This window comes from Kryptolebias marmoratus, linkage group LG1 (genome assembly GCF_001649575.2).
Source record: "Kryptolebias marmoratus isolate JLee-2015 linkage group LG1, ASM164957v2, whole genome shotgun sequence".
Lineage (NCBI taxonomy): Eukaryota > Metazoa > Chordata > Actinopteri > Cyprinodontiformes > Rivulidae > Kryptolebias > Kryptolebias marmoratus.
Genome location: NC_051430.1, coordinates 18623236 through 18638967, shown reverse-complemented (window position 1 = coordinate 18638967; position 15732 = coordinate 18623236). Strand labels below are relative to the sequence as shown.

The window sequence follows — 15732 nt, the reverse complement described above, 5'->3', positions numbered from 1 at the left end:
ATATTTGCCTATAAAGGGGAATGCATGTTTCCAATCATAGTTTATTTCTAAATTCATTGAATGTAAACATTTACAAATAATAATTATTATATTAAAAATACTGCGTTATGTTAATATGGATTGTTACAAAACCTTTCAAAACCTTGTCTTTTACATTAACATAAATATTTGTTATTATTTTAATTTAATTGTTGTTGTTTTTTGCTAACAATATTGGATTGTTGTCTGGTTTCAAAACACTTTGGTCAACCTCATTTGTTTTAAATGTGCTATATAAATAATAAAGATTGACAACAACTTTATAGGTGCCAACTACAAAACGTTTATTTTCTTGTTAATGTATTAAATAAAATGTGTTAATTATCCTAATATTTTAAATAAAACCTGTTGAGTAATGCTTAAATGTCGCTTAAAAGTGGATTTTCTGTCTGCACGTTTCAGCCACTAGAGGGCAGCATGTCGCGGCGCTCTGCAACAAAGAAGGAGGAGAAGAAGAATACTGTCACGTGACCAGTAAACCAACGTGCTTGTAGCGATGTGTCAACATTAACCATCAGTCCTGAGGACTTAAATAAAGCAACCATGTCCTTTGAAAGCCTGCTTACGAGCCTGCAGGAGTGTTTGAATCTCGACGCTGCGGCTCCGGAAACTGTCGGCCAAATCCTCAGGCGGCTTTTTAATAAACTGTCTGAATCTTCCAGGTTGGTTCAAACTCTCCATGAACACACCGTCTTTAATGTCTCCTACTTTAAAAAAAAAAAAAGATGAAGCTTTTATCTTATTTCTTTCTTTCCTCCCCCTGCACTTACAGGAGTAAGGTGAAAAGATGCAAAGAGCGCTGTTTGGAGGAGGCTGTCCAGCTGCTGAGACAAACATCTGCAGCTCAGCTCCGGGCTCTGCAGGACGATCAGCTCCTGCTGCTCGTCAGGCTCCTCATATCCCTTCAGCTGGAGCTGGTCTGCATCTCCACAGCCTGTCGAAAAGTGGACCAGGTCAGCTACACTGCTTCTACGTTCCTTTTTTTTTTAATAAGAATTGGTAGGAAATCTTCTAAAAACTTGTCATGATCTGCTCAACAGATGCTGCAGCATTTGGCAGAAGTGGACCACCAGTTGGTTTTTAGAGAAACCCTCCAGAGTTTTCACTCTGTAGTCCACAGTGACCAGGTGCAAAAGGCTCACTTTCCTGTTCTTTGTTTTGAGTTTGAATTAAGCCCTCAACTGGAGTAACTTGTTCTTTTATTTTTAGGTTTTGTCTTTGGAGGATCTGCAGAAAGGTTGGTGCAGGCTAAAAAATAGTTTTTAGGACCTCATCGATTCAGTTTTTATGCTAATCGAACTATGTGTGGACTGCTCTTAGCGTGTATGTTCCTGGAAGACAGCGCTGTCGGCCGCGAGGTGTGGCGAGAATCCTACGTGTCCGTGCTGAAGAAGTTGTCCCTGTTCCTCCCTGTTGTTCTACGAGACGAGTCCCTGAGAGATGGACCTCTGTGTTATACCGCCGTGAAGGTGCGGCCAAAGCACGCGCCGTTAACGACAAGAACATCCTTAACTTTCGGGAACTGACTTTGAGAACCATTACGCCTGCAGGTGTGCTTGCAGATATTTCAGCTGCTGTCCAGTGAAGTTGCTCATCTCGTTTGGGAACAGAACCACAGGGAACCAGCAGTGCAGGACATCCTACAGGCTCTTGTGGACATTATTCTTGGACAGGTTTTCCTATTTCCCCACAGCTTTGCAGTCAGTCTTCATCCGGATTAGTGTGTTGTTACATCTCTTTACGTGTCCTGTTTTGCAGTGCTCCAGCAGGGACACTCGTCTTTTAGCCGGCACCGCTGTGGCCATGCTGATCAACACAGCAGAGGAGAGAAAAGCTGGAGGAGCTGCTGCCTGGGGTCTGCTGCAGGTCTCTCTTCAAGGTAATCAGCTGCAGGCGCAGGAGATTGAGCAAACTTAAAACGATCTGCATGTGCTCGCAGTTTCAGACAATGGTTGGTTTATTCAGTGAATTCAGCCCTACAGCCGAGGGTTGAAATAAAAAAAAAGAAGTCTCCAAGAACTTGAAGGTTTGATCACACAATGTGTAGGCGTCTGTCAAACAACACATCCGTTCTGCATGAACTTGAAAACAACAAAACCAACTAAAACTTTTTATCAGGAGTGGAATCTCAACCAACTGTAGAGCACGTGGGAGGAAATACCATGCTCTGGGAGCGCCTTTAAGCCAAATCTGTATGTTCTGGCTTTCTAGGAGGCTTTTTTCATGGAAAAAGTCAGATTAAAACTATAAATTGTACGAGAGATTCAACAAGTGAGCGTGATTATGTTGAGCTGTACTCCTGCCTCTTCTCAGAGCCCTGGCAGCTGAGTGTCGGTGTTCTGCAGGTCCGGTGTGACCCGGCGGTTCAGGACGGGCTGGGCAGGCTGGCTGTGTGCCGGGGCCTCCTGACCTGCTGCGGACCTCACATCTTACTCAGCTCACGCCTCGATGCTACACAGGTGAACCTACTGAACCTTTTGTCGAAAACATCCGAGACTCTTCTGTGCTTTCATCACCACATCCATCAATTTGTTTTATTTTTATTTTTTTCCTTCGCAGACATGTTTACTCCTGGAAGGTCTGTTTCCTCTCGTTTACACTCTGTGCGAGGAGAAGCTGGATTGTCACTACTTGGCCTTCGAAGGTGAGCGACGTTTCGTACTGCTCATTCACGCGTCCCGGTGAGATAACCTGTTCACGTGCGCCATGTTGTTGCAGTTTTAACACTGTGGCTGAGGAGAGTGAAAGAATGTGTGCCGGATCTCTGGGAGACGAGAGGCGGCCGTCTCTTACCCGACAGCAGCCGCCTGCAGCAGCAGCTCACCCACATCATCTGGACCAATGCAGAAAGCCCAGTGAGTCACTAAACATCACTCCATTCTACCATAGCTTTCCTGCTTATAAACTAATCTTAATTTAGAGGGGTACATGTGCGCTTTGATTCTTTGAGCACATTGATGCGCTCTAAAACGATGCACACAAACTTAGCTGCTAATGTAAATGAATTAATTTCTGTGTAAAACAGGTTTTCCATGATTTTTGAGATGTTTGAAGTTGAAATTTTTGGATTTATTTTGAGTTTCCTGTCAAATAAAGACGACGTTGCAAATACATAAGCTAACTGCATGGCTCTCTCTGATCAGATTTAACAATGCATATATTTTTTTATCGTATCTTAGGCACTCGTGTTTAAAACAATCAAAACTGACAGTTTCGTATTTATACCTGTGTGTCTGTGTCTTGGCAGGTGGGAGGAGTGCCTGAATTTGCAAACAATGCCTTTATTCAGCTGCTGACCCTCTATAAGATGGACTGTGAGCAGTTTTCTGATTCAAAGAGGACTTTTTACTCTACCCTCCTTCAGAGGGTAATGAAACTACCGTGGGAGGCCAAAGCAAAGTATCATCGCCTCTGTGCTCTGCTGCCACATCTGGGTACTTGCAGGGTGAGGATTCAGGAGCCATTACATCCTTTATTAAACACCTGGCATTCCTTGAAGGAATTCATATTGTCTTTATTTGTAAAATTCACTGAGTTATATTAATTGTTGTGTTGGCTAATGTTGATTTAGTCTTGGTAGCTTTCTTAAATTTGGGTGATTACAAAAGTTAATCAGCTGTAGATGAACATTCAGTGATTACATTCTGAGAGTTTCAGAATATAATCAGTGATGATCCTGTTGGTCAGTGAGTTTGATCCGTGTTTTTGTCTCCATCAGGTGTTGGATGGATACTCTGAGGTGTCCAGTCATCTCCTGAAGTGTTTATCAACCAATCACCTGTCACCATGTGCATCAGAGTTGTATAAATGTCTGGTTCAGCAGCAGAGGCGGGAGCTCTGTGGAGGTTTGGAGGAATCTGCCTCCCTCTCTGAGTTGGACCTGGCCCGGCACTGGGCGAGCCGTTGGCAGCCTTTCCTTCACGAGGCTCTGATGTCTGAAGCGACTCTTCTGCTGAACAGCAGCTCATCGCACCTACTGCCCTGCACCTTTCAGGTTTTCCCCTCTGCAGTGGACCCTCTGCTGGCCTCTCTGGACCCCCGTGAGCCCGGCCACCTCCACGCCTGGGTCTGCGTTCTGAGCTCTTACCGAGCCGTCACCGGCTGCTCTCCGTGGTCCCTTCAGAGGGGCTCCACCCTGGAAACTCTGCAGCTGGCTCTGGGGTCTGCAGATGACAAAATCCGCCTAGCTGCTCTCAGCCTGCTCTGCTGCAGCCCGAAAACCAGAGACGCCCCAACTACAGAAGAGATGACGATACTGAGGGAGTTTATTCCTCAGAACCTGAACTGTGAGTCCTCGTCGTTTCGCCAGCATCTTCAGGCCGGAGTGAGGAAGTTTCTAGTGCGTATCAGAGACGGCTGTTTGGCTCGTATCAGAGGAGCGAAGGGCAAAGAGAAGAGGAACGACGTTCATGAGAGGACACGGAATATTGTGGAGCAGATAGGTGAGGAAAAAACAACAAGAGTGCAAAACCTTTATTGTACGATTGGTTGTGGTCTGTTTTTAAAGTCAGCTGAAGGTATTCTGTTCACTAAATATTTGTAGCATTTTACTTTCTGAAAGTCTGCAGAATTATTGCTGACAATCATTTCAAAATGACAAAAAGAGGTTTGACTCTTAGAGCAAATTACAAAGAAACTCAGGCAGCTTAATTCAAAGCATTTTTCTTCAGGTATGTGTTTCATGTAGTTTTCTCTCTGCGGGTTTCTTGTTTTTCATGTATAGAGTTTGTGGAGTGGTTAGGTCAGCTTCCATACAGCTACCTGGCTCCAGGACACAGCTACCAGAGGAAGAAGACCGTGCTGCTGCTGCTCTCTGCAGTGCTGGAGACGTGCACAGACACCTGGAGTCCTGACAGGAAGAAGGGGCAGCCTCCTGGTGAGAGGCATTATTTTAATCGACTTGTCATTTATAGTTAGGATAGTTAGGTGGATTTATTATAGATTATTTTTTATAATCTTTTGCGAAAGGGACCATCCACAATAACATTAATCTCACAAGAGAAAATACCCACAGTGTCAGATTTAGCAACTGGCTCGTTCCATTTGTAGAAATTAAAGGATTCCTTGAAGGAATGCATATCATCCACCTTTCAGGTCAGAGATTTAAACTAAGTTTAGTTTTATGTCAAATCTTAAAAATGATAATTTTCCATATCCCACACGAGTTTATAAGATCTTGTGTTAGTTATTCACTGATGCCAGTCAGAGTGCGTGTTGAGCCTCAAATACTTCCTCATCAAATTTTATCTCAATATCTGCAAAGCTGAGTCAAAGCCAATTCTGTTTTAGCTAAGTTTAATTTGCTGTGGTGGCTATTTTGAATTGGATTGACTTTCACTCAAATCTGTTCTGTTCATGAAATATTTTGCTGACAGACTGACAAACATGCGCACACACACACACACACACACACACACACACACACACACACACACACACACACACACACAGACAGGTAATGACATAATCACTCACTGCTGAAAGGCAAAAATCCCCACAGGTTTTTAATCTCACCTGCACATTTTCTTTTCTAATATGTTTTTTTTGTACAAAATTAATCTAAACTTGAGCAAAACAAGTTTTACTGAGTTTTATGATGGTAATACATGCTTGTGTACATGATTGCTTTCCAAGAACAACAGTTTAAGTTGTTTTTTTTAGCTGTTAATGGGTTTTTTTAACTTGTTTTTACAGCAAATATAGGAACTCTTATTAACTGTGCCAGACAGCGAGGACTGTGGGATTTCTTCAGCAGGACCAAACAGCTGGTTCTTATCAGCTGTCTGGAAGATTCAACAAATGAGGTAGAGCTATTTTATCTCCTGACTCCTTTTTGTTGAAACTGATTGAAGTTTTAGATGGGGAATGTTTTTCTTTTTTTTAAATCAGATTCGAGAGCTCTCCTCTGGGTTATTGTTGAGATTTTTTCCACCCAGTTTCCCAGATGATATCACTGAAGTGCTGATCGAGAGGGCCAAGCAGCTTGTGTGCAGTCCTCGGGTTCAGGAGGCTCAAATGGGAGCACTCATGATGAAGGTCCTCGTCCAGAAGTGAGCTCTACCTCCTCTCACAAGTCTTTGGTGTCAGACCTGATTTAGGTGATGAACAGCTATCAGTTTGTTTGTTTTTCTCTCTGTAGATCAGGACATCAGTGTGGAGACTGCAGACTGAGCTCTGGAAGAGACCCAGAACCCTTCTGTGTGGTCAGAGTCCTGCTGGGGGAGCTGGAGGAGCATTATCAGACAGCCAAAACAAACATGATGCTCGCTGCCCGAACAAAACCAATACATGGTGAGAGTTCAGATCCACGCGTCTGTCATAAATAATCCTGTTTCTCTTTGTTTAAATCCCTCTGTTTTATATATTCAGGTGTTCTCTGTGCCCTGCAGAGATCTTTGCTGGAGGCACCAAACCAAATCTACGACACACTCAGTACCGGTGTGATGGATAAGATGCTGGGCCTCCTGGAGAGCATCTCACTGCTGCTGCTCGTTGTTCTGTATGGAGACCGTGAGGCTGATGAAAACTGTAATGACACACTCAGCTCAAACAGTCCAAAGTTCTTTCAGACTTTATTCCTCATCACAGACTAAAATGCTTTCTTCTCTTAGATGCGCCACCTTCTTTTTGCGAAATGGGAAATGCCATCAGCTCTCTGATATCCCAGCAGTCAGGAGGTGGAGGAGCTGATGGAGAGGAGTGCATCCTGCTGTCTGAAGAGCACAGTCTTGTTCTCACCTGCTGCTGGGTCTCGCTCAAGGTGAGACAGCGACGCGTTCGTAAAGCTGTCTGAGAAGTCTTAATATTTCAGCTCAAAATTCCTTTGATTTGTTTATGATGTATGTTTTTTTATTTATAGGAAATAGGAATTCTTTTAGGTTCTTTGGTGGAGAAAATTCTTACAGAAACCAAACAGCGTACTGAGTGTCTCCTAACAAAACAAGACTTATGGAGAGCATCAAAAGTATTCAAGGATATTCTTCTCAAATGCCGCCACTGGGTATGTTTTTTTAAAAATCCATTTACATGTTAATTCAATTGATGAGTTTCTTTCTTTGCATGTTCTCCCTGTGCACACGTGGGTTTACTCCGGGTACTCCGGTTTCCTCCCACAGATCAAAAACATGCATGTTAGGTTCATTGCTGACTCTAAATTGGCCTGAGGTGTGAGTGAGAGCATGAATGGTTGTTTGTCTTGTTTGTCTCTATGTGTCCCTGTGATGGACTGGAGACCTGTCCAGGGTGTCCCCTGCCTCTCGCACAGTGATAGCTGGAGATAGGCACCGGCTCCCCGTGACCCGGAATGGAGAAGCAGGTAAAGAAAATGGATATATGGTGTCTTTCTAAATAATGTATCTTTTCGTCACTAGGGGGCAGTAGAGGGTTGCTGCATAGGCTTCACAAAGTTCTGCTCCTCTCTGCTGAGCAGCCCTGATCCACAGCTCAAAGATATTCCAACACAAATCCTGAAAGAAGTGAGTGATGCTTGTTTTTACTTTATAGATAAAATAAGATCCTGAACTACTTTGATATAAATTTCTTCTTCTTTCTTTCTTTTTTTTTTTTAAAGGGACTGCAGGTGGTGCGGTGCCCTCGTTCTGCGTCTGTGACCCGGCGGGCTGCAGGGCTGCCTATGCTGATCCTGTGCGTTTTGTCAGCAGAGGAGGCCAGTAAAGCCAGACCACTGTTAGCCTCCAGCATGGAAGCCTTGATGGACACGGCAAAAACTCCTCTGGATGAGAACTGGGACCAAACCGTGGACCTGCCGCAGGTGTGTGAACACAACAGCAACATCAGGGGGGGTTTGTTGTTGGTTTTAAACAGCAAGACAAGTGCTCACATACCTGAGCTTTCTCCGGCAGGTGTGTGCCGTTCACACTCTGCAGGCGTTGGTGCGTGGAGCAGGTCTGGGAGCAGCCGTCCTTCAGTTCGCACCTGCTGTAGTCATCTTGTCCCTCACTCTGCTCAGTTCTCCCTGCTGGGCCATGAGGAATGCCGCTCTGCAGCTTTACAGTGAGACACAAACACATTTAAAGCTTTACTCTTAAGCCTTTGTTTGCACCATGGAGGATTTCATATCTATCTTATCAAACACATCTGCAGACTGGCAGTTGTTTAAATGCTGGAACTGAACAAAAACAGCCCATTTTAGTTTTACAAAGAGAATATGATTTATTATTACTTTATATTCATCAGTTATCTGCTGGTAAAAGTAGAAACAGAACAGCAGAACATTTGTTTTTCAATGGGTTATCAAATCTGCAGTGATTAAAATCTGTTTCTAGGTTCTTTGTGCTCGCGAATGCTTGGCCAGCGGTCCTGTAGTGAGGAGGCTGGCCCGACCCAGCACAGCATGTCCCCTGCTGCCTTCTTCTTCCACTATCCTGCGCTCCAGCCCTTCCTCCTGGGCCAGCTTGGAGAGGCAGCACAAGACCTCCAGGGCCGATCAAGCCAGGCCAGACTACACCTCCAGCCCTCGCTTTACCCGATCCTGACCCTGCTGGCCCAACTCCAGCCTGGGGCCCAAGACCCATCAGAGTACTTACTGTCTACATTTCTTCAGAGAGCCTAAACAAAAAAATAGTATTTTATTGTTATATATATTGTTACATAAGTGGATCATTCAGCTCTTTTGGAGCAGGGGTTTCTATGGGACAGTTATAAACAACTAATGAAAATGAAAACTGTAAAAATGCAAACAAATGTGCAAAATATGTGCATGATGAGAAGCTGAAACAGAATAACTAAAAGTAGCTGAAAGCTAAAATGAGCAAAGCAAAGCAGGAGCATCTGAAGATAAACAGACTGCTAAAAAAGAAATCAGAGAACTTTGATGGAATTGAAGCAATGTCAGTCAGTTTCTGTGGGGAAAATTGTTCAAAAGAAAGTTAATAATTAATTGACAAAAAATATTAAAATTACAAATACTAAATATCACTACTCCTGATTGAGCTGAATGTTAATGATTAAAGTAGCACAGAGTGTGTGGAAATAGTTTGATTGCAATAAATGCACAGAAGAAACTATAAACAGGAAAACGATAGCGTGAAAGCTTCCTTCAGTTTTTATATTAAGCTTTTACTTTGGAGGATAATTCAACTCATTACAAATATTCAACAAAAACAAAACTGTACAGATTGTTTCATGCAGGGTTTTTTGAGCCATAGTAAACCACCTCTGATTTTTCTCGCAGAACTTTATTGGACTTCCTGGGTCCCCTGCTCCAGCTGTCTGCGAGTCCCATTTACAGCGTGAGAGTCAAGGCCTCTAAAGCTCTGGCTGCCGTGACTCCCCCCTCACAGTACACGCACATCCTCGTCAGGCTGACCTCTCAGCTGCCCCGTCCTCAGGAGTCCTACAGCAACAACCAGCTCCACGGACGGCTGCTGCAGATCAGAGCCGTTCTGGACAGAGCCGTCTGCACAGACAGGTGGGACTTCAAGGCCATGATCATTCACTCATTCCTCAGGAACCTTCTGGCTTTGAAATTTTCTTGTTTTTTTGTCAGTGGGCTTTCAGGTGGGCTCCATGAGGTTCTGAGCAGGGTTCAGACCTCTCTGTGGTTGGGGACTGGAGCTCAGAGCTGCCCCCTAGTGAGAGCAGTGTACCTCGGGGTGGTCGACTCTCTGAGGAAAGATTCCTGTGAGAACTTCCTGTCACAGCTCAGCGACTCGCTCATCCATGAGCTCAGAACACCTCAGCAGGGTCTTCAGGTGTGTTCCAAACATATTTTAGAAACCTTTTTGATAGAAAACAGAGTGTTTTGACGTGAAGCATGTATATCATAGCCTTACAAACACTTAACCTTTTACTGTAAGCAGTTGGTTCACACATGAATGCAGCATTTTCTACACTGACGCACGTCATCTGGTATTAATGCCCACTGAAGCTGTGGTAAATGATAAGAACTCTTGGTTCTCCATGGCCTTGTTAGCTGTGTTGTCTGCTCTGTGCTGCAAAAACGTCATGAGATATGACTGCTGATTTATCAATACACCACAGGCGTATACAGTAGCATTCACAGCAAGAGTCAGCCAACACACAAACATACATCTGCTGCATGCTGCTTTATGGCATTATTAGCAGAAATCTTCACTATTGTTTAAATACAAGACACCACCTATGCTGCATATGTTTTTCAGTATTTAGAGATGACTAATTTGCTTATGACTAATTGCTGCCATTGAGCTGATAATTAGATAATTTTTGGAAAATCTCAAATAACAATTACACTAACATTCTTTGAAATTGTTTGGATCATTTACCACCTTCTAGGTCAAAGTTTTAAACAATTTGTTAGTGCTTAGAGTATGTGATGAAGATGACTCTGAGCTACTTCCATGCCAAATTTTAGCTCAGTTTCTGTAAAATTGACAGAGTTTGAGCCATTTTTGTGTTTGCTAATGTGAATTAGGTGTGGCGGCTATCTTAAATTGTGCTTTTTCCTGAAGTTAATCAGTTGTAGATGTACATCCAATGATTGCTTTCTGAGTTTCATTAAAATCCCTCCAGTGGTTAAGAAGAAATTTTGCCAACATGCAGTCAAACACACACTTTACATTACATTAATATTAATATGGGACATATAATTGTAACGTTTTACGCTTTTTCATTAAAAAAAAAACATAAAATACATTTTCTTAGTTTTTCATCTTTTCAATGTTATATATAGAGAAGAAAATAAATGATTGAACTCAGTGTCCCAGCAGACAACAACAGCTTTTAAAGTGTAATGATTTCTTACATGTTAGTCAGTGAGTCTGTTGCCATAATGACTCAGTCATCAGACCTTCGACATCAATGACTGTTTCAACCAAACATACATTTTAACGATGAACATTTTGTTCTGGTACACAGTGCTGCAGCAGCTGCTCTTTATTGGCAAAGGTAGTAAACTCAAACACCCAGTTCCTCCAGTTATACACCATCATGGCTGGAATATGCAGACTTGCACCACAGTCAGCTTCCTTTCTCAGCCTTACTGCTTAGATCAGAGCAAATGCACCCTTTTTTATAGTTAAATTCAAAATTTTGTGAAGAACCACAGTGCTACATAGAAGAAAAAAACCCCTATTGTGACTTTTTGATGATTGCAAATGGAGCTTTCATGTTGAAACTAAATCATTTTATTGAGATTATGAGTCAACAAATGTGAATTTGGCAACTTTTAGCCACGAGTTAAAAGTCACAGTTATGTTATAATCAAAGATGTATATTTTTTTTAATTATTGTTTTATCTGTGTAATCTCCACAGCTTGGCTTATCCTCCTTCCATCAAGAAGTCATTCATTTTTTAACAGCAGATCTGACGTGGGCTTGTAAAATCTGGGAAAACTTCGCCACATTTAGCCTCGATGTGAGGCTCTCATTAGTTGTGTCAGTGACGGAGAGGGGAGGTTTGCAGCAGACGGGCCTGAAGGGCGTGATTGGAAAGTTGTTGCAGGTAAAACGTGATCTGTTCTCAAACATGGGTTTAAAAAAAAAAATAAAAAAGCTTTTCATAAACCAGTCCAGCAGGTTGACTTGTAACGGATGTCTTGCAAAACAAAGCCGGAATAATTAAGATGTAAAGACGAGCTTAAATGTAATGTTTTCTTAGACTGAAGTAGTCTGTTTTTCCCATTTTCTGGCAGATAGGAGGGTTTGTTTGTAAGCTTTTAGATTCTATAACTAAAGTGACACGGGTACATTTACTCTGAATGTATTTACTCAGGTTAAAGTTCATGTAGGTCATATAGATAGCCTCTGCAATAATGCATTATCTCTAGGCTCCACAGAAGGGTTTTCTTAAATATATCAATGGTGTTTAGTGTTTAACCGACTCCTAACATGATAAGATGTTCTCCTGACTACCTACAGACAGTAGGTAAGGATAGACTACTGTTTATGTGACCTGCTTTTCAGCATGTGGTCGATTTATTGACTGACTGATTGGTCATTTCAAATAAAATTGTCCAAAAGAAAACTCTTATAATGCTCAGAGGTAAACATGACATTTAAAATGTTCTCCGTCTCCAGTTGAACTTGAAGGAGGCTTTGTTGAACGACAGCATGGAGTATCGCACTGCCTTCCTCGCAGCTCTGGTTGTCGTGACGACTGCTTCACCTTTTCCACCTTCGAGTCCCTCCGCGGAGCCTTTTCTGTCCGAGTGTCTGGATTTGTTGCTGACAGACTTAGAGGAGCAGAAAGGCGGACCAGAGTTTCTGTCCCAGGCTTTGAATGTTGCCAGTTTGCTGCTTTCCCCGTGGCCAGACTCCAGGTTTTTATACATTTTATCATCTTTTTAAACTTAATCCTAAAGACCCTGTCTGAGACATTGCTTTCTCCCTCTCTGACTTTCTTCTTATGTTTTTCCAATCAGTCTAAAGTTATCCAAGCTCCAGTGCTGGTGTGGTATCCTGGAGGACCAGCGGGCTCCAGACGCCCCTGAAGTGCTCAGGCTGGCGTGTGGGGAAGCTCTTTGTGTGGCTGGAGCTCCACTTATCGGAACCCTAAGAGAACAGACCACTCTCCCTGCTGTCATATTGAGGTAATGATCTGAACATGTTGTTGTTGTTAAATGATGAACACGATGATAAAGTGGTGGATCTTCTCGGTTTAGGTTGATGAACACAGGCCTTTACCTGCTGCAGGACCAAAGCCAACAGGTGAGGCTGAAAGCAGCCTGTTTTACCTCTTTGCTCCGTCGTGTGAGAAGAGGAGACAACCAGAGGAGCCTTTGCATCGTGCATGTTAACCAGGCTCTCCCGCTCCTCCTGGAGCTGCTGCTGGAGGAATGCTGGGAAACCCCCGGCACACTGGAGGTGCTGCTGTCCCACCTGCCTCAGTCTGATGTCAGATCTGTGCTGGGAGAAGGTTCAGCAGCGGGAGGGTGCGTGTTAACCCTCTGAATCTGTATGCCTGCGTGAACCCATTCGCCTCAGCTGCTTAGCTGTCATTACTGCTCTTTTCCTCAGGTGTGCCAGCCTGTACGAGCAAGACGAGGCCAATGTGTTTGCAGAGCCTTCTGTCATGTCTGCACATGTGCTGCCTTACCTGCTGCAGATGGCTGAAAGATCCTCTCAATCCTCTGCTTTGGCACAGACTCTGAATTCATGGGCAGAGGAGAATACTGCTCAGTTGCTGGACAACCTCGCAGCTTGTAAAAAGCTCCAGCCAGGTAGCACATTAGCTTCTCATTCTCAATATAATGATCTGTTTGTGACGTTAACAGAAATTTGAAGTGAGACAGCATCTGTTTTGTGTGTTAAAATACAACTTATTATTGTTTTTCTAGCTGAGACATTGACTTCCTCTTGGCTGGCTCTCCTCACCGACCCTCGTTTCCACAGCAGCCTGTGCGGCCTGCTCACCAGGGCTGCCTTCTTCCTCCGTCTGCTGAAAACCCCTGCCGGTACACGGCACCTTTGTGATCCTTCGTCCGTGCACAAGCATTTTCAGGACGTTTGTGGACTGCTCAGTCAGAATGGTGTCCACTTTCCCCCTGCTTTCACAGCTGCTGCAGCTGGAGAGCTGCCACTGTGACTGAACAGGGCCCGGGATAGTGTGATTTGATATTTTAAGAGTGACATAGGGACGCACTTCTCAAACGAGGATCGCTGATGCTGCAGCAAACCGGCACTTGGAAAGTAGTTAAGTAAGAACTAAGTGGCTGCTGTTACTTAAAGGGGAGCCCTTTGAGCACCGAGTGTCAGAGTAAAGAAGAGTTTTAAACGTATTCTGATTCTTCACTCATTTTTCGACTAAAGCTTTGTTATCCTGAGCTGCATTCAGAACAGTCGCCTCAGGTACTCGTGTCTCCATTATTTTCTGAGCAGCAACAGTAGCAGGACTGATGCAGTGATGTAATGCAGCAGCAGCATCTGGAAAAACTTGCCCCAGGAGGGAGAGTATGGTGTGCGGTTTAATTTTCCATTAGAGGCCTTCTGCCTGGCTAAGTGTCCATTTTCCAACCACGAGAGCCGACGTTGAGCGGGTTGATCTGATAGAGAGCCTTACATCATCAGTGTGTCCACTGATGCTGTTTAAGATGGACGCCTGTCAGGATTAGACAAACACATGCTGTGATTGGCCATGTTAGGTTTCTGGTTGGGTTTTATCATAGGAGATTCAGCATTTGTCATATTGTCTTTTTTTTTTTTTTCCTCCCTCATGTTTCTCTACATCCACTTCTTTTGTGTGTGCATCAGTGGTGCAGCATCGAGCATCTGGGTTATTCAACTGCTATAAGCTTGTGTTAATGATTCATACGTAAATCTGATCCAGTGTGTTTCCTGTGACACAAAGTCCACACCCTGAGCACAGCTCGGCGACAATAACAAGCAGCTCAAAGGGACCTGAAGGTGTTTCTTACTGAGAGCACACCACAAAACACGTTAATCATACATCATTAAATCTCTAAATGTGTGATTTTTAGACAGATTTTATAAGATTTTATATAATCTAATTAGAGGAGACTTTATGAAGTTTTAAATTGGGAGAATTTTATTTTGCAGACAGATTAGTTGTTCTGTCAAATCAAAAATTCCTGATTCCATTTTATATTTTATAGATTTAGAAATAAATAAAGACTGAGCTTCTACAGCAATCTAAAATCAAGTCCTGTGTGAACTTTTTACAGTTTACCAATATCTTGTCCATTTTAACAAAAGTGAAATGTATTTTGTGTATCTGTGTTTGAATATGTTTTACTGTTTATGTAATTAATAAATTAAAGTTTTAGCTGAGAATCGCTGCTGGTTTCCTGAAGGCAAACTGTGTGTAATTGTATAAAATTACCATCTGGCTTGATAGAAGTCATTGCTGTTGCACCTGAGTGTATCTGGACTCTCTGTAAGCCTGATTCCTGCTACTTAAATGATTCACCATGACAACAGGGAACAAGGCCAAGTGCAGAACAGCCACTGTAATGAAGTGTGTGTACATAAATACAGACGTATGTGGGCCATTTGGAGGATGAAAGCAGTGTTTTTCCACTCTTTTAGGTCACCTTGTGTAAAAATGGCAAATATTTCTTTCTCTTTTTTAAAAAGACATTCTTAATGAATATTTTTGAGTGTATGACAGGTTTGGTTGGTTTTGTTTTTGAAAACAATAATTTTATACTAAATGTGACAAATTAAACAGTCGTTGTATTCAGATTTTTGTTTTCTTTTGGTGTTACTTATTGCATAAATGGTTATTTTGCATTTTAAAAGTGACAGGCAGTAAATTTTTAAATTACTGATCACAATGTAGCTTTTGCCTTTTGGCTTATTACACCATATTTATATGTGAATGAAATGAATTTTTGCATTTTGTGTGCTCTTAGACCATGCAAATAAAATAAACTCGCTCCAACTTGACATTAGCTTGTTAGTTCGGTCAGAGTTAAACAGTTACTCCAAACTGAGGCACATCTATAACAGGTAAGATAATAATTGTTCATAATCTTTCTGCAGAACCTCATTTCAAAAGCCCTGGACTGCTGTTTTAAATTCATCAGCAAATGTGAGACAAATGGATCAGGTCTTAAAGTTCAAAGTTCGACCGGAGCATTCGGGGCAGATGTTGGCTGTTTGCTCTGCTGACCACCTTCAAACTGAGTAAGCAGCTTTCTTGAAAAGTGGTGGCTTAGTTAACTGAGGCGCACACTGGCTGGCCTCATTACCAGTCAGCCAACACACACACGTGCACACACACACACAGACTTT

General features: G+C 42.8%; 1 protein-coding gene across 1 annotated transcript; it reads left to right on the top strand.

The window, feature by feature from the left end:
- The first annotated feature begins 506 nt into the window (after positions 1 to 506).
- Positions 507 to 15319, top strand: si:ch211-225b11.4 (thyroid adenoma-associated protein homolog). Its single transcript, XM_025005377.2, has 31 exons — positions 507 to 701; positions 812 to 992; positions 1080 to 1166; positions 1249 to 1276; positions 1360 to 1508; positions 1590 to 1712; positions 1798 to 1918; positions 2353 to 2498; positions 2599 to 2683; positions 2758 to 2894; positions 3287 to 3484; positions 3758 to 4481; positions 4763 to 4915; positions 5734 to 5843; positions 5929 to 6089; positions 6179 to 6330; positions 6409 to 6567; positions 6651 to 6799; positions 6899 to 7039; positions 7410 to 7514; positions 7610 to 7810; positions 7902 to 8052; positions 8325 to 8577; positions 9233 to 9469; positions 9548 to 9752; positions 11294 to 11482; positions 12058 to 12299; positions 12402 to 12569; positions 12642 to 12911; positions 12997 to 13199; positions 13317 to 15319. Exons 1-31 carry the CDS (start codon positions 583 to 585, stop codon positions 13562 to 13564), a joined length of 5595 nt encoding a protein of 1864 aa, XP_024861145.1. The 5' UTR covers positions 507 to 582; the 3' UTR covers positions 13565 to 15319.
- The last annotated feature ends 413 nt before the right edge of the window (positions 15320 to 15732 follow it).